The sequence below is a fragment of the Leptosomus discolor genome, chromosome 6 (assembly GCF_034619465.1).
Source record: "Leptosomus discolor isolate bLepDis1 chromosome 6, bLepDis1.hap2, whole genome shotgun sequence".
NCBI classification, from domain to species: domain Eukaryota; kingdom Metazoa; phylum Chordata; class Aves; order Leptosomiformes; family Leptosomidae; genus Leptosomus; species Leptosomus discolor.
In genome coordinates this window covers 5,881,581-5,900,652 of record NC_141396.1, presented here as the reverse complement: position 1 = coordinate 5,900,652, position 19,072 = coordinate 5,881,581, and the positions used below count along the sequence as shown (strand labels likewise).

Below are 19,072 nucleotides of genomic sequence, written 5' to 3'. Positions count from 1 at the left end.
ACCGAAACAACACAATCTGGGCTGGGCTGTTTGCTTTTTAAACAGCTTTGATACTGAAACTAAAAATGTTATCTCCTCAGAGGTTTTTCCTTCATGTCAGCATTATCCTGAAAACTTGCAACTGATTCTTGACAGTGACAGGACATCGGGACTGCTCTAGATATTATTCCTGTGTTGAAGCAGCCCTATTAGGGTTGATGGCAACAGGGGCATGGTAAGACACATTGCATTTAGAATCCCCGCAGGGTATTCTACTTTTTCAAGTTAAATATCCTTCACCCCCCCAGTTTTAGATTGCTCTTTATGTTGTCTTTATTTCAGCATGTGCATAGACATGCTGGACTGAACCACTACAAAACACTGTACGACAGCCAATTTCTTCCTTGCATTCTAACTTGCCCCAGCAATTTTCTGAGATCTCTTATCCTGCACAGGTAAAAGGAGCCTGCAAAGCTTCTGCTCCTCACTGGGTTAGTCATGAGGAATTGCCAGGAAAAACCTGTTCCAGCAATGCCTTCATGTGCGCAGGACCAAACTACAGAACATGCTTTCAGCATCAAATCAGTCTTCTAACTCCGCATCAGTGATGCTACGGTAGCAGAAACGACACAGACCAGTTCCTACTTCCCCGTCCCTGTTCTCAAACCCCACAAGAACATCCTCTGAGACACGAGGAACTCAATTCAGTTGCCCAAATCCACATTGTCATCTGAGATGCCCTGTGATATCCAAGGTATCTTGATGAGACTACCAGGGATGATGTGTAAGCTACAGCAGACCTGTGTGTTCCTGGAGTGGCAGGCTGGAGGTACCACAGAGCATCTCAAAAGGCATATAACATCTCTGAGTGAATACACCAAATGATTCAAACCCTGTTATCTTCTGTCAGTATATTTCTGCTTTCTCATACCCTACAGTTTTACAACTGAGACTCTTCCTATCTTCAAAACGGTGCCCCTATTGATTTCCATATCTGACAGGTCCACAGATGACTCTCTGGCCACAACGACTGGCTGTCTCTTTGCAATGACCTGGGCCAGCCCCTGTATCTGGAGATCCCCTGTCATTCTTGCACAGCACTGGAATGACAGAGGCGACATATCAATAGAATTTTAAAAAGCATCCATCCAGCTTAGGAACGACATCCCATTTCCAACGTACAACTGCTTGTAAGGCAAAAAAGTAGGCACCCAAAAAATCTTCTTTACTTTTGGGTTTGTTTTTTTTTCTTTTTTGGTCTCAGTGAGCCATTTATCGGACTGAAAGAAAAAGAACACTGGCTTTCTCACAGTTCCTGCATGATGGAAATACCATGAGAAGACCAGCTCAGTAAATGGATCCCTAAGGGGAAAAGAACCAGCGAAATACAAACAGAAATGGTGGGATATCTGAAGAACCGGAATGCGCAGTTTTACTATGTGCTGCCTTTGTTTTCCTTCTGCCTCGTGCAACGCCTCCCACTCTGTCAAGTTTGGCGCAGTGCTGATCCGAGTGCTTTTGCAAAGGATGAAATGGCTCTGCCGTGTGCGTCTGTGCGAGTTCACACCTTCTTGGCAGTGCCCCGCAACAGCACTTCCGAGCTTCTCAGGTGGGTGCTTGTTCTCCAGATTTGCCAATCAAAAGATTTATTTTTTCCTTTCACAACAGTTCTGTTTTCTTGGGACATGGCTCATTGCCAGGCAAAGGTTTCATTAATCTTAGAGAGAGATATCCTAAGGTGCTTTACCTAGTACAGCACTCGTGCTTACTTCATTAGATGATTTTGTCTCGGTGTCATGCATGTCTCCCTGTCTACTGTAGGGAGTGCAGAAAAGTAATAAAAATAATATGACTCTACCCAACAGGAACAGCGGTTTACACTCAGCTCTGGCCTTTGGTTAAAAGCAGCTCCGTACTCGGCAGTGAACACGACTGGAAATTGGTACAAACCCCACTAACCGCTCCACACCTTGCAGGAAGCGCTCAGCATCCATAGCTGCTGCGCTGGTTTAAGCCATTGCGTCCAAACACCACCCAGGGTATTCATGATCGCTTGTCCACCAGGCCACAATATCTTTACAGAGTTAGTTACAGAGGGCTACTTAGGGTTTCATAACTATAATTTAATCAAATTACTGGTTGAAAAAAAAAGAAGTTTGAGGAACAGTTGAACAAATAAGTGTCTAGGGACATGATAGGATAAATAAATTCTTTCAAGCTTGTTCTCCTGACAAACACCAGTTTTAAGCAAAGCGCCTACTTTAAACGACCAATTCACTCCATTTATTTTTGCCCCTTCTGTTCACAATTTTTGCCCTGGCATCTTGTGGTCTTCTCAACTCTGCTTATCATTCTGTAAATCCCTTCACTAACTGAATTCATTTATTTTACATCACTACTTGAGCTGATTCGGTCGATTTGACTGGAAACAGAAGGCAAATGGTGCCTGCTGTCTCACGGGTGGAGTAACGTGACTTGTGTAATCAAGTGACTACCTGTGCTTACGAACTCCAAGTGCAGATCTGCATGCAGTATTTAAACAACCTGTTCTGAGCCTCATTTTAGCAATACTGTTAAACAGAGATTAAAAACTTAAAGTGTATGAATTTTCCCACCGGTTTTCAAGAGTATGGATTATGCAACTCGTTTGAGAAAGGTCCTTTTCCCAGCAACTTCTTGAACGCAAATGAGATGAGAACAAAACTAAACTAAAACAAAAAAATAAAAATTGCCAAACAAATACGCACCGCGCGCTTTGCACGGTATTTGCTGAGTTCTACCTACTTTTTGTGAAGCCAGGTACTCCATGCCTCTTGCCAACTGGTATGTGCATGACACTAAGTCCTTGAATGTCATCTGCTCTTCTGGTACCCTGTTAATATCAAACGAATACTCCATCCCTGGGGGGCGGCGTGCTCGCAGGTACTCACGCAGGTTTCCTTTGGAAGCGTATTCTACTATCACGTACAACGGACCTTTGGATAAACAGAACCATGTGAAAACTGGAGTGGGGTCGAAAGGTAAAATGTTTTTATGTAAAGAAGCTCTTAGCGTTCTATAATAAATTAACTGAATCGATAAATGTTTAACTGTGAAATCACTAAGCACAACTTGAAAGAAAAGGAGGTCTGGACTTGGTGAGGTGACTGGCCCAAAGCTCCACAGCAGGACAGCGGCAGAGCTACAATTAGTGGCTGAAAGTACCTACGCCCTGACAGTGCCTACTCCTTCCAGACCGTGCCATGTGCTGAAAAGCAAGCATTTCCAATCAAAAATATGCCATGAGATCTCAAACAAAGGGAAAGTGCTTCTTAAGATTTTTTTAATTTCCAGAGTTTTATGCCATTCTGCATCACTTTACATGACATAAGCAGCTTTTAATAAAAACAATGTGGTCTTTAGAGAGTAAAAGTGCTCATTTCATATTCACGGGATACAAGTTCCACCAAAGCAGGACTGACAATTCAGAACAACAGGCGTGGGTAAATGTCATTTTTTCCCTACAAGGGATTAGAGAGTTTTCATATGATATAATACCCTTTCTCATACTAAAGCTGCAAGTATAATGAGAGACAGAAGTTAAAATACTGCTGCTAAGCTAGGGAAATAGCTAAAAATCCCATCACGGCATGACTGCTTCCTTAAAAACTCTTGAAAAATTATGATTAATGAGACTTTTGCAGACCTGTTGGAAAGTCCTGGTTTACTTTCTTTTCTCTACTCACCATCCTGGGTACAGGCTCCAAGGAGATTGATGATATTTTTATGCTTCCCAATCATCTTCATCATCTCCATCTCTGACACCAGGTCAGACAGATCTTTTTCTGTAGCATCATCTGTACAAGAAACAGGTTCAGTTCATATTTTCTAGCGTGCCAGCCCATCCTTCACCAAGGCTCACCAGCTGGTGTAAAATATGCGTGCTTCAAAATGCAGAATATGGGAATTGTTTTCCAGTATACACCGTACATTACACAAAGTCATATATTATGACCTAACAAAAAATAGTCTCAGTCTCTCTGATGGACTGACCACCTCTTCAGTATTATATGTCAAGTGGCAACGCAGTAACATCAGACATAAAAATGCTGTCCTTAGCTATCAAACCTCCAATAACTACGCCGTTCCTGCAAACTAACCTTACAATTAAACCGAAAATGAATAGGCCCCAACCACCTGGACTGAAGGGGCTAAGACCTACACATGGACAGCCTCTGAAAGGAACAAAACTAAAAGCAGAGAGACCCACACGATGCTAATACGTCTCCTGGCTCCTAAATACTCACTGCTCAAGATAAACAGGCTGTCAAGGGTACAGATTTACACCCCAAACTGCTGAAGGCTGAGGTCAGCTATGTGCTCTTTGACCCCCGCCACGATGACAGAGTTCAGATGCCACAAAAGAAAGTTTGCGTGGGCAAGAACTGCCCTATCACCCATTCCGATCCCTGATCGCCCCATTTTCTTACCTTTCAACATCTTCACTGCCACAGTCACCGCTTCTTTTGGCCTGTCTTTGTCAATCCCCACCGCTTCGGCCATGACGACTTGCCCAAAGCAGCCTTCTCCCAGGGGTTTACCCAGTGTCAGCCTAGAGGTGTAAACACGAGATTAACACATAGCATCTGGTGAAGGGATGCAGCCAGTGAAATTCCAGGGCTAAATATAAAAAGCTTTCAACAACTTGCTGCAGCGTGAAGCATTCATCATATGGAACTAATGAGACTCGGGGTGCGCATCGGTTTTCACGCGCGCGGAGGTGTGTTTTCTTAGGGATGGTAACGCGAGCACCTCAGAAAGGCAGATCAGTTGCTAAACCCAGCTTTTAAGCTCTGCCTCTCCTTGTAATAAGAGGCTGTACTTGATGGCTAGCAGGCAGACGCAGCGTGGAGCAGCAGAGCTTTCAAAAAGCAAAATTCGGGAGCAGCCAGCAATAAGAAAGCTTCTCCCGTCCTTGTAACACGGCCGGTCGTTGCCTTTTTCGCAAGGAGATGAAAGAAAAGTTTCTTTGTGTGTGTTGCCCTGTGGTCGCTTTCAGGCAGCTGATGATTTGTGTGGCAAAGGGTGGTATTAAGAGCAGGGGGATGTTTTAAATATTGTCAACTCCTGCGATATAATGGCACAGCACAAACAGAAAGGAAAATCAAAAGCGCAGCTCAGGCTGCTTAATTTTAGCTTCAAAATTCGTGTTCTTGCGGCCTGTTTGGGGATGTGGGCCGTGACCAGTTGCCTAACGATCTCTTGCGCCCACGGGATTAGACAGGACAGAGACGGCAAGTCAGCAGACACCGTGTCTGGGCGCAGCTGTGGGGAATTCTCACACCCCTTTCTCTTTGGTGCGGCCGATGAGGTGGCCAGACAGGGAGAGAGGACACAGGCGAGAGAAGGGGAAGGGAAAAGAGGTCAGCGACAAGTGCGGGGCGAAGGCTCGGGAGGCGTTACCGCTGCGAGAGCCCGCGATGCTGACGTGCCTTGAACGCCTGCCAGGAGCTGCCCCGGCCACCACCAGCTCCGTTCCTCTGCTGCACGTCCCAGTGCGGCTGGCACAGCCGTGACCCTCTCCCAGCCTGGCCCCACCAGCGGCGGCACCAAGGCAGCACCTCCACGGGACAAAGCACTTGGCAGATGCCAGCGGCCCCTACGAGCCGCCTGCTCCACAGCTCTGCCGACATCCCCGCGCCTTCCCCCAGCGCTTTGATCCTTTAAGGGGCGAGACGGGACGCTTTATTTCCCCACAGCTGGGGCTAGCGCAGAGGCTGCGTCTTGGCTGCGGGCTCTCTGCTGCCACAAACGTCATGTACGAGGGTAACAGAAGATTCCTCCTGGTCTGCAGCACCCGGGCTCTGCTCAGAGAGCAAGAAGCAGAGACTGGGGGAAACCGAAACGCGGTTTATGATCGCAGTATCAGCGTAAGAAGCCTTTTAAAAAAGAGCAGTCGTTAAGTAGGCTATGCAAAATGCATTTTGTGGAGCACGTAACTCATCGTAAACCCTGCTCTGCTGTAACAGACAGGCACAGAGATGGCGATCTCAACTTTATGAGGATAAAGAGATAAAATAAAGAAGAAACTTCAAAGCCTCTGGGCAAAATCTTTTTGGCACCGGCCTCAGTGCTTAAGGGCTAGATTCGGGCTCCTTTACTTGCAAAGAATATCACAGCCAGAAGCAGTGCCATGGCAGAAATCAGGAAGGGTGCTCAGAGAGTTCGATGCTGCTAATGTTATCCAGTGTAGGGGCTAGATTCGGATAAGCATTTTCATAACCGAGTTCTTAAGGTCTTGGCTTTCCATCTCAAAAGCAGGACTCACAGATAGGATATATGTGGGGACTTGATCTTAAAAGCATGGACTTCTGTCTTCCCCCATGAAATACAGGCAGAGTTTGTCATACCATCCACAGAAGAGTGTTAGACCAAGGCTAAGTGATTTGAAAACCCCGCTTATCTGTTCAGGCACAAGACAGAAGCAAGAGGTGGTACCCCCGAGGCCAGCCCACAGACTCCTTTGTCAAATGCGGTCTTAGCCTCGGTGAGAATTCCTCAAGCTGTTTCGGGTTGGTTTCTAAAGCAAACGTGAGTTTAAAAAGGTGCAAAGACTGAAGGGCAGCGTATGCTATGCTGAGGTCATCCTGCATTTTCTCCAGAACGAAAATTGAATTTAGGATCTTGGCAGAGAACAAACATTTGCATTGGAAACTGGTTAATTTATGTGCTATTGCCCTGCTAGGACTAAAGTAACAAACCCCTCATTGTGTGCCTCCTGCCCCCCAACCTAATAAACTGCCTCTAAATAGCCTCCTTTCATTGCAAATCTGCTCCACCTACATTTGTGCTGAACGCTGGTTTTAAATGTTTAGCACTCTAAAATTTTCCGCATTTAGTGTATCCCCCCAGGGTACAGGCTGACAGGAGTACATATACAGGCCCCCACTGTTGACTAGAATACTGCAGGTGGCAATTACAGCATTTTGCACTAGTTTTCAGCTACATCATTAAAATAATTTCCAGAACAGTTGTCAGAAGGTTCAAAATTACAGCTCTTCTTTCCAAAAGTTACAACCCCGAACTTTCCAAGAGAACTGTTCATGATAGAAGATGCTATTTTCTCAAAGCCACCTAAAGACTTCATAAGGTTAGTACTAAGTTTAATATATAATCATGGTTCTGCCTGTGTTAATATTATCGCTCTTTTAAATGTCTTCTTTATATTAAGAAATACGGTTACAGCTTTAATTAGATTATTCAGAAGCTCATTTTGCATGTTAGTCAACAGACTCTGAAGAAAATATTATGTAGCCATATGAATTTGCATGTATCAAAATTCAGGATGCTGTGTGGCTTAAAAGTACTAGGTTTCAAGTAGAAGTGGTACATGTATGCACACAATATGCAAAATGTCCCCCTAAATCAAAAATCACCATCTCCATTAGTACAGGCTAATACAAAGTTAACACAAAATCCTACCCAGAGTCCCGACAGAAAGAACAGATTGTCTAATACCATATTCTAGACTTTCTCTATCTCCTACATGATATTTTATGATCTGTTTTATAAATATTAACCGATTAAGTAATCAACTAAGAAACAAGGTTTAACACACAGAGGTATTGCTTGGGGAAATCTCGACCGCCCTGCAACAATGCTTGTATGTGGATATCTCTCCCAGTCTAGATCATATGTATTTTAAAATAACATTTCAGATTCACTCTTTTCCTTACAGAGGAGTTACATTTCAGCAGAGTATCTGAAAACCTACAAGAAATCTGGAAACAAAATCAGAACGATGGGCAGAGAAAATGTAGTTTCTATTTAAACAAACCGATTTCAGATAATCGAATTGGATCTTGATCTTCAGAGGAGGTTCAAGTAATTGAGATTTTCTTTTTAACAAAAGAAACCCTGGGAGACATTAGGAAAGATGCTTCCTTCCTCCCGTACTGTGCCATGTTGTTCAGATGTGCATAGGTAGCGTTAAGGGAAACAGGCTACATACTTATCTCTTGGAAACTCCCATTTTGGGTCTTCTGGCAATTCATATTCCGAGACTCCTGCCAGCATGGGGGCATCGGCAGTAGAGGAGAGGCGAGTAGTTATCCTCACCAGAGGCGTGTTGGAATTCATGGAGGAGCTCGAGTCGGCTGACACCTGTTGTTGCAATACAAGATGCAAAAAAGAAAGAGAAAAAAAGGCGGAGATGTAATCTTGACCCAATATCTGAAAAACAGCAGTACCTGCTAACCAAGCCAGCTCAGAACGGTGGTATTAGAAAGTGGCTGAATCTACAGCCTTGCTTCTGGTGAGCTGTTCTCACGCATTTACCCTCCCTTGTAAGCACAATACTGACTCTAATTGCTGCCCTGGCTGTAAGTCTGTTCATGGGTCAAAAAACACCAAGTTTTAAATACATTCAGTCAAAAGATAAATTAAATAAACTTTTCCCTCTTTCTGTTTATCAAATTAATTTTTTTTTAATCAACTGAGAGTATTTATATCACCACCCTCAGATACCTAAGTGGGCAGCTTACACTGTGAGCAGGTTACCAATAAGCTCTCTTCTTCCACTCACTTCTAGTTGTCCTTGTCACCATTCCTTTTCCCAAATCAGCACAATTTACTGCTTTTTGGTGTTACTATTAAACTGAAATGATCAATTTTTAATTGAAAAACAGTATTTTTGAAAACACTCTGGTCCTCTTCATCAGTGCCAATGTTCATAATCACATGCATATTACCGTGTAGTTAAGGCTGGATTCTCTCACATATTTTCTAAGCATTCAATAGTGAAAGCATCAAAAAGCTATCACAATAATTGGGGGATACTTAAGTTTTCAGTTAACTACAGTCTTAATTAAAGATTCTGCAGGCAATGTAGCAAAGAGCTCACAAAAATAATTTATAACGTCCAGCGCTTTGAAATGTAATTCACTTTGGAGTATGATTTCCGATAGGCCTCAACAGCAATACATTTTCCTTAGAGCATCAAAGGTACTTAATGATAACAGCTCCGAAAAAGGAGGCAGCTATTCCCATCCATGTAATAAAAGTCGTTTCAGTGTGAATGGTGTATCTTCCATAAGGCTCTTCCCTCAAACCTGCATGCAGCAGCCTGCTGTCTGCTGACCTCAGAGTTTCAAGCGAATACGAACACAAAACAAAAACGCTTGGATTGCCAGTCTTCCCCTCCTCTAAGCGTGAATCCTCCTTCTCTCTTCAGGCCATGACAGTCGTGGCCAAGCCCAAATCCGGTGGTCAAGGCGGGGTGAAGGTTGTTTCACAATGCCATCGCTGGTACCCGTCCTCACATCGGGCAGCAGGAGGTGCTTCACAGCCAGCATCGTTGGGACCCTGCCCAAACTGGAATCCTACAGCATCAGAGTAACTGCTGCCCTCAACTTTTGTCCTCATCACCTGGAGTCAATTTTGACACCAGGTTTACTTATGTAAAGTGCCAGGCTACAATTTTGTTCCAGAGGTCTAACTAGACCAAAAAAAAGCAATTATAAGCAAACAGATCCTAATAGCATTAGAGTGCAAATCAGTTGACACAGTGATATGAACACAAAATCCTCTTGTCTCCATGACACTTGATAAGCACAACTTAGTGCTCCCTTATTTCAAGTCCAATTAACAACTACAGTGCCTCAGAATTACTTGAGCTACTCAGAACGGGGCTGAAAGGCTTTTGCAACCATCTCATGTTCTTACACAATCTATTTTGACAAGACAAGGCTAAGGCTCTCAAACAAATTTCTCATCATGATTCTGACAACCTGTTTTGTTTGAGAGGTCTTTTCTGCAGGTTGACATCCTCAAACCCATCCCATCAAATGGGGTTGGTTTCTTGACACATTTTTCTAAGACCAGAGATTAAGCCTGGAAAGAGGTTTCAAACGAAAGAAAGTGTTAAGGACCTTGGTAGTCAGTTTTGCAGCTGACTGACAGACCTTTCTTGATATCAGAAGCTCCAGCTTCTGCATGCAACATGTGGTATCTATGGAATAAGAGAGTATAACTGCAGAAATAAGGCTCCCATTCAAATAAGAGGTGGACTGTTTCCCCCCTTGTCCATTCAACCATCGTTAATGTTAATATTTACTTTCAGCAAACATAAGTACCTGGCACATTCCTCTAGGCTAATAAATATGGAGACCACTTGGGAAGCAAACAGAAAACTACTATTAAGGCAGACTACGTAGCTCTAAATAAATCAGTAAGTGAATACTTACAGAGTCCTGAGAGAGAGATGCTCCTATGCCCAGCCTAGAGGGGAGCACACCTGCCAGCGCTGAATTGCTCACTCAGAGCTGCATGGCAGGTCAGCATGAGAACCCGGGCTGGAATCAGACTTTTACTTCATTTTTCTTCATTTTCATTATTTCACTACAGTTTAAAAATGATGTTTCATGAAATGAACTAGCTCAGCACTAAGAAACGTGCAAATTTTCATGAACAATGTGGCAACTCCTCTGTCCCCCATGACTTTCCCTGGACCTCCTTTCTCTTATTTCTGGTTTTCATTTTTAAATCTCTCTCACTGCAAACCTACTGCTAATACTCTATGACTACTTCCTTCATGTTTCCAAAATCCACCCAGCTATTTTACCACGATCTTTATCCAAGTCATGATTTATTTATCAATTTATTTATTAACATTGCCTTTACTTTCTCACCTTCCTTTGTCATTATACCCATTGTTTTCATGGGACATCAGGAAGGAATGGAAGTGAAGCTGCAAAACTCAGACGCTATCCTTTAAGTATCAGAAATGGCTCAAAATGTTCTAAGGTCTTTTTTTTTTCATGAATGCAATATTTGTATTAGACACTGTTCAGATCTCTGCCAGATTTTCATCTTTTCACTAGCTCTTACAGTCACGATTCAGCAGGCTTAGTATGGTTAAAAACCTATAAACTTAAACTTTCAATAAACTGAAATACTCTGGTGATGCATTTCAAACACAGAAGTTAAATAATAATGATGTATAGAAAAAACAGATGAAAGACCCTGCCAATTTCCCTTTTAACATTATTGCACATGTTTACTTCACACATAACTGGATGATTGGCTGGAGATGCTGTAGGTAACCAAAGTCCATTAACATGGACAGGAATGATGAGAAATCCAGAGGAACTCCTCAGTGTCTGGGAGAAGAAAAATGGACTGTACTCCCAGGGAATATTCTTCTGATTGATTAATTGGAGCAGTGCAAGGAGTTACAGGAGCTCAAGGGCTATAAAAATCTGCTCCAGAAGAGATGAAGCCAACCCAGGCTGGCCTGTGGTTGGAGAAGATTTTCTGTTTCAAAATGGCCTTTCAACTTTTCTTCAATAGTAAAGAATTAACCTTTGAACTCATCCCTTAAGCATCTTTTTTCATTGCCTTAGAGTGCACCATAAAACAATGAAGAAAACCCTACCTACTCCAAGGTCAGCAGACATGGTCAACTTTAATCTACATGTATACATCCAAGTAACAGCATATAGAAAGCCTTTTCCCAGCTTGCTACTTGCAGCACTGCTCTCCAGCCTCTTACCATGCAGGTTCAAGAACCGGTGACGCTCCTGCCACAAACCCCACATTTCAGGGTGTGGAGTCGCTTTCAAGGATGTGGATGCTCTTTTTGCTTTCAGTTATGCAAAGGTTCAAGGTACAGAGGACGCAGGCATTGTACATGGCCAACACACAGACTCCAGGGCCACTTTGGGGTCTATCAGGTGCCAAGAAGCAGCAGCTGGACATCTAGTCAAAACGTATGAACTTCCTGGGCAACCACCCAGCTCACCAACATGTGCTTCTCAGATACGGGAACAAAGCAGAGCCCTGGCAGAGAAGCAAGGAAGGCTGCCTGATGAAGGTGAATTAGACATCTTCAAGGTCTACTCAGTGGTTGGTGACAGCTGTTTTAAGAGATGACACTAAACACAGGACGTATTTTGAGTGCTTAATTAAAGCAAGGGAGGCAGAAGTCAGCTTGACTTGAGCAGAACACTGAAAGGACTATGTGGTATATGTTAACCCCAACAGGAAGGTAGACCTCCACTGTAAAATATTCTTTGTGCGCTCCATTTCTGCTTTTAGGAGGCCAGAACCAAGAAAGGTACCAGCCTCAGACTGATCTTTAGCTCCACATCTGTACTTCAGAAGGAGAAAAGACCATTGTATCCAAATCTCACGCACCAACGCACAATTATATCCCCATTTTAACAACATATTTTTCCTTCGGCCAACACACTGTATTTAATCAGCTCTAAGATAATGCTTTACAAGCATTTCTAAGCAGTGGAACATTTAAAACAAACAAATCTTTCCTGGAATCCTTAAATGCCATGTGGCAAAATCAGCTGCAGAGCAGTGTGTAATTGTCTGTAATTGATTATGAAGGGTCTTTTCCTCCACTGACGATTTATACCATGTCCCAAAGCCTAGATCTGTCAGTTCGGGCACTCATGCTGTGAGATTTTAGCAGCCACGCAGTGATTTCCTATAATTGTCAGTCTTTTTGAAGGCTCTGTTATAAAAGTTAATTTGAAGTCATATGCATATATGTATATAAATATAATTAGTAAGTAATGCTATTGACTGTTGATAGAAACAGTCCATCTGAGCGACTGGATCTAGGAAAATATAAGGTTAAATGCACTACATGAAACCGAGGATTCCTAACTTTAAGTCCTGACATCTAAAACACATGCACTACGCTTTCACGAAAAGCACTCGTTTTGAAACCCTTATACAACAACAAAACAACAAATGAGTACTACTAGGTAAGTCAACGGTTTCCATATAAAGAAACCCAAGGATAAAGCAAGAAACTAAAACAGGCATTAAGGTAAATTCCTTGCAACATATCCTACTGACAGTTCTATATTAATCTTTGTATTTCAGAGTCTGTTCCTTAAAATGAACTATATTTTTACAGCTCAACACTACATGAAATACTACATTACTTTACTTGTTCCAGATTACTTTACTTTTTTTTTCAGGTTCCAGCTGCCATCATCATTTTGAATAAGCTATTTTGCTGGGTGAGCTTAAGTCTTACTTGAAACCAATCAGTCTCTGTTCATCACAAATTAATTCATTATATCTTTATGAAGGATTAGACTCAACAACGACAGTAGATATAAATTAATGGGAACATATTTAAAACGCTGAGCTCAAGAAATCATTCCTCCCTATTTAAGACATGTATATACACCCAAGTTAAGGAGGTCCAAAAATTACAGACTAACTGTGATAGCACTAACAAAAAGCTCTAGTGATGACAAACCCTTGTACTTGACTTTGACTGGGCAGTTAGCAAGAGATGGGACCGTCTTTTTGTCCATTTCAATTATAATTTATCTGTTAAAAGAAAACTAAGTTCTACAAAATAAATGTATACCCTATTGAAGGCTGCTCCTTACCTTTAGGTTCAGTGAACCCGTCACCTAAAGCCTACACCACAAACTAGCTCGTGATGTTCAAGCCACAAGCTACAAACACTCCTTCCCCCTCCCTCTGGTACTTCTATGCAGAACATGGCTAATAGCAGCGGAGTTCTGCACCTCTGCTTTCACATGAAGAAGAAGAACTGCTTGCTGGATTTCCCTGTAAGCAGCTTCTATGTCAAAAACCAAGCAGCAGATCCTAGTGAGGCTGAGGATTGTAGGGGGAGGGAACTGATAACTCCTGACTTCATCATGACCCTTCCTATGAATGTGTAAAGAACCGCATTTTGGCAGGAAAAAAATGCCTGCATGTGGGGAATGATAAAATCCTGTAGTAGCTCAGACTAAACAGTGTACGAGAATCCAGGCCTGCAAACCAAACCATATGTTACTCAGCAAGGCTCTTATCCTGCTTAGACAAGATGGCATCACAGTCATGCAAATGCCTCTTCGTGAACCAGGATTATTTTCATAACCAGATCCTTAGGGAGCTTGACCCAGCAGCAGAGAGCTTTGAAAACAATATCAAGAATTCCCCGATCTATGGCCTCATTTCTCTGGAATTCCAACAAATCCCATCACCCAGCCCCGGATCTCTGCCGAGCTCACACACTCTACCTGCCACGAGCATCTCCCCTGCTCGCTCTCGCCCACCCTCTTAACAACTCGGCCACTTTCTCTATTCCTCCAACACACAGCACAAAGGCAAGGGAGAACCTTCTGTGACCAATAGACAAATAAAGATTTAGTGATAAAATCCCACCAGGCTTTCAATACAATCCTCTGAAATACAAACAAACTGAAACAAAAAACTAAGCCTGGTGGTAGAACAAAAAAAAAACCAACCCAGAGCTGAATAATCCAGAAACACATACCCATTAAATAAAACACCTCCTGGATTATTTTTTAATTCCAGATTTACGACAACAATTCTGAGATCCAAAACCAGCTTTAAGAGATGCAGAAACTAAAGAACTGCTGCGGCCTTAGAGACCACAGAGACGCGAACTGAAAAAATTAAGGAATCTTGACTGTCGATGAGCAAGTCTTCAGGGACCACTTGTCTCATCCTGCCTCTGCAAGCTCATACAAACAATTAGCGAAACAACCAGTGAAATCATCAAAACAGAAACACAAGATTTCTTCTGTAGTAGTTACATCTTCCTCTATGAAGATACAAAAGCAGAGAGCCCTTCAATGAGAAACTCCTGTCAATAAAAAAGTACTCAGGAGAATTGAGAGTAGTGGAATTTTTGCTTAGGGGTTGAAATAGGATTCGTACTTTCAAACATATATTGTTTTTCAAAAAATTATTCCCACTTTTCAAAGCAAAATGCTGTTTTTGCTAAGAAAATACAGAAAACCAAAATAAACCGATAAAACCCGAGCTGACAAGCGTGCTCTAAGACAGAGACTTTTTCCTCTGTGAAAACAATAGCTTTGGAGAAGGTCCATATTGCATCATTTAATGATAAATAACTAAACTGAGGGCAGTTTGGTTGGCACTGCTGTCACACACAATGAAGTAACACTCTCCCCCCAAGGAACCATTTCCAACTGACACAACTGAGCTCACACCAAACCCTAGGTATTTTTCATGCTGTCAACTTATCTCTGAGTCATCACGATGCTTTTATATTCAGGCTGAAATCTAATAAATGTCTTTTATTTAAGCAGCTGATATGTATTTCTGCTTAAGTACACAACATTTGAAAAGTCTTCTTCCTCCAGAAAGCTACACAGATTTTTAGCCATAGAGATGTGTTGAATTGAGCTGAGGGCTTCTCATCACTCCTTCTGATACACTCAGAGTCAAAAGTCCCTCTTCTTCCCACTGATTTCCAAGCAAATGAGTAAAATCACAAAATTACAAAAAAAAAATCCCAAACAAACAAAAAGCCCACAAAAAAAAAACCACAAAAAAAAAAACCCCACCAAATCAAACAAACAAAAAAGTGGCAAAGAAAGTCAGAAAAAAATAAGAATTAACATTTTTGCTCATGAAACAAATATTTTTCAAATCAGACAAAGTCCATGTCCTCCACCTCAAGATGTGGTAAAATACTGCACTTTAGAGGAAGAAGGCTGAAGCATTACTAACTACTTTGTAGTATTTTTAACCAAGGAGATTCAGAATCCGTGAAACAAGGGTTCAGAAAAAAAGCAATACTGTTCAAAATCCCAAGAGCAAGCTCCATCCTGACTGTGTGATTGTGCATCTAAATGTCAAACACTTACCCACGCTGAAGAACTATTTTTAAGGTACACTTATTACTCTGACAGTGATAATATTCTGGACAGGCTGTAAAAACAATCTGTAGAAATTCTGCGCAATCTATTCATGGTGCAGACAGACCCGAACTAAACCCTCAGATCCAAAGCCCCTGACCAGAGCCTGGATCCAACCCCCGCAGATGGTCCCTATTTTGAATAATGACGTGAACCACAGCCTCAGATGCCAACACCCCTCCACTTTGCCGGGCTAAAGCCTGCGGGTGGACCTGGTGGGTTCAGAGATCTATCCTGAAGAGCTACTGCAAGAAAATCAAAACATATTAAACTCCAGCCTCAAAACAAACAAGTCTTTCAGGAGAGGATAGTATGTGGGAATGGAGGCTGTTTTGGCAAGTGATGGCCTGCGACAAAGCCAAAGTCCTGTTACTGGTTCAACTGGTTTGTTGCTCACGGCATTGCCCTCTCCAGAAACGCTCGTTGCCAGCCACATGCAATGGTAAAACGTATTTCATGCGATGCTCTTGTGTGCGCTTTAAATCCGACATTTGCTTTTGTTCCTCACTCAAAAGCAACAGCATCTTAATCAAACTGTCTGAGACCTGATATAGTATCTTCCCTATTTTTACTTTATTACAGTCTTTTTTCTATTTTGGGGTGGTTTCTGGATGCTTGGCTAGGAAACTCCCTCCCCTTGGTCTTCAAAACTCTTCCTGAAAAATACCTCTCTGTATCTGGCACCTAGTTACTACAATAACAGTCACCTTAGAAACATTATAAATACACAATTAAATAGGATTCTGTTCCAAAGTCCATTAAGGCAGTAAAAATTTTTCCATTGACTTCAATGAGCTGTGGGACCAGGCCCCAAAATACTTTAAATACATTTTTTCCAACTATAGACTACTAATACAAATCATATTCCATTTTTTCAATTTCTCCTCTTACATCCCTGCCCCGATTTCCTTGCCTCGAGACGCACATTGCTGCGTTAAGATGTACTTTCTTCCCATGCCTGCCTCCTAGGTGCCAGAGTAAATCCCACCCTTGCTGCAGCTTGGTATAATGCTGAGTTATTCCCCTTCCCAAAGCTTTCATCAGAAGGATGTGCTGGCTTAGTTGTTTGGTAAAAGCTTTTTAAACTCTTTATCTACTTTCTGTTACCTGTCTGCGCAGAGGGATTCGCTTTGTCAGCTTATGGACAGCGGGCTGGCTGCTGAAATCGGGCTTCTTGGTGGTGTTCCTCATGCGACACACGATGACTGTCAGCACCATGCAGGCAATTAAGAAGACCCCTATGCAGTAAATTGCTATTTCCAGGTAGTCTGGAGATGTTGGATATTCTTTCTCTTTTTCAGGAGCTGGATTGGAAGTTTTTAGGAGGGAACAATCATGCCAGAGAGTTAGCACACAGTACACGCAGAGTTCAGTACAGTGCTTGGAACAAATTGAAACGGTAAAATATCAGCAATTCTCGCAGTGACTGCGTGACAGAGAACACTGTGAACGTTTAGGCCATCTTGCAATCTTGCAAAAAAAAAAGAGAGTAATTCCTCTTTCTAGATCACTACTTCGACTTCTCAGTTTACCATTGAGTGTGAGCTTCTGCATGTATATGTACATATACAGACATACAGGTGTCTGCCCAGCTAGGTAGATACAAATACATTGAAATATCGGATGATCAAGCATAGTCTTAGGGGAAAAGAAAAACCTGAAGTATCCAAACTAGGGTCAGGTTCATTTTGTTGCTCAAATCATACTTTAAAAGCCCTGTAATTCTTTTTAACCACATAAAGACACATTTGAAGATACAATATTTAATTAGCTAGACTAAGCAAAAAGTGTCTAAATTTGCAAACAGATGTTGGGGCTGGAGTCTGCATTGCCTGTTTATCCAAAATTTTCACTGGGATCTCAAAATACAGAGGGGAAGGCAGGATGAATCGGTCCCTCATCACATTTCTAAACTCAGGTTAGGGGTTTCAAGAGCGTTTCAAGGACCCGGCTGCCCAGCTGCTTAACTCGTTGCAGTTCATGCTGGGTGCCTAACTCCCCTGCGGTCCTTTGAAGCGCCCAGGGTCGGATTCAAAAGCATAATGCAAGCGAGAGCTGAATTTTAGCAATACATTAGTTAATGAGTGCTCTTGCAAGGACCGCATATTTCAAGTAACCTCATCAGTGGTTACTGGTCTATGCGATTAGATTTTAGTGGGAGTGGTTCTACATAGCTGTTACTCTGATTGAAACCATTTTGAAATTATCTTCAAGACAGTTCTATGTGCAAACACTGTCCCTAATCCCTTATCTGGGATTCAGCCCCTGGGTAAACAGCATTCCACAGCAATCAGCGGTCACTCCACAAGCAATGCACGTTCAAGCTGAAATTTTCTTGTGCCTCATTCTAGGCTTATAAAAATACTCCATTCAAGAAAATCGGTTTAAAAAAATGCTGTTCAAGCACTTGCAAAATGCAAACACTGCCAGCAGAAGCAAGCTCTACACAAGCACTGCTTCGCCTGCTTGGTGACAGACCACGCAGGCTCAGTGTTCACCTAAGAGTGAGGTGTACTACAGTTGTCTTGTTCAATATATTTTAATAAAGGGTAAGAAATTATCTGCAGAAAGAAGGAACATTTCACTCCTGTAATATGAACCTCAGCAAAATGCACATGCAGGTTTTTGTACCTTTTAGTTAGGATTAACAATTAATAAATGGTAAGCACAAGATGACCCAGCAAACCTCAGGTGGTTCATATTTTTTCAAAGGAACTCCTAAGGCAGCTGCCAACAGTTATAAATGAGAAAATTTGACTAGTGTCAAAACCAACTACAGTTACATCTTCTAACAGCTGATAACAATTTTCAGGCAATAAAGCACATTGATGTTTGTTTCTTTTAAGGACAGAAACATCATCAACCCCAGAACAGCAAGACATGCTTTGCAGTAGAAGCAAATGACTACTTGTTTTCTTAGAGCATGCAATGTTTAAAGATGCACCGAGCCGATTCCCAAGATATGGAAGGCACTGCTTCTGTACACGATCCATTGGCATTAAAATTAGAATTTCCACAAGAGGTTTGGATGATAGTCTCGTGAATTTAAGTGAATTAAGAAAAGTGAATTTAAGCACACTGAATAGCTCAGGTATTTTAATGAACCAGTACATAACTGTGGCCAAATTAGTCCCAAAGCTTCACAAGAAACTTTGAATTTCTTCCTCTTGAAAAAGTTTACAATGATTAATGTGCTGATTTTCAGTTATCTCACTGAAGTGCCAAGGAAATGCAGCTCCTTAGCATTTCTGATGAACATTTAACAGATGTAAAAATATTTCAATCAAGTGCAACAGCCACTCCCCCCGCCCTTTTGTTGTTGTGAGGTTTTTGGAGCTGCAAATACGTGACAAAACAATTCATCGGCTTGAGACAAC

At 42.1% G+C, this 19,072-nt stretch overlaps 1 protein-coding gene across 1 annotated transcript in view; it reads right to left on the bottom strand.

Moving 5' to 3' along the window:
* The window catches only part of FGFR2 (fibroblast growth factor receptor 2), an 82,877-nt gene that overhangs the window by 8,906 nt on the left and 54,899 nt on the right, over nucleotides 1-19,072 (bottom strand). The window contains 5 exon segments of the mRNA XM_086466719.1: nucleotides 2,764-2,954; nucleotides 3,705-3,815; nucleotides 4,449-4,570; nucleotides 7,970-8,121; nucleotides 16,782-16,999. Of these exon segments, the coding sequence (XP_086322845.1) occupies nucleotides 2,764-2,954; nucleotides 3,705-3,815; nucleotides 4,449-4,570; nucleotides 7,970-8,121; nucleotides 16,782-16,999 (794 nt within the window).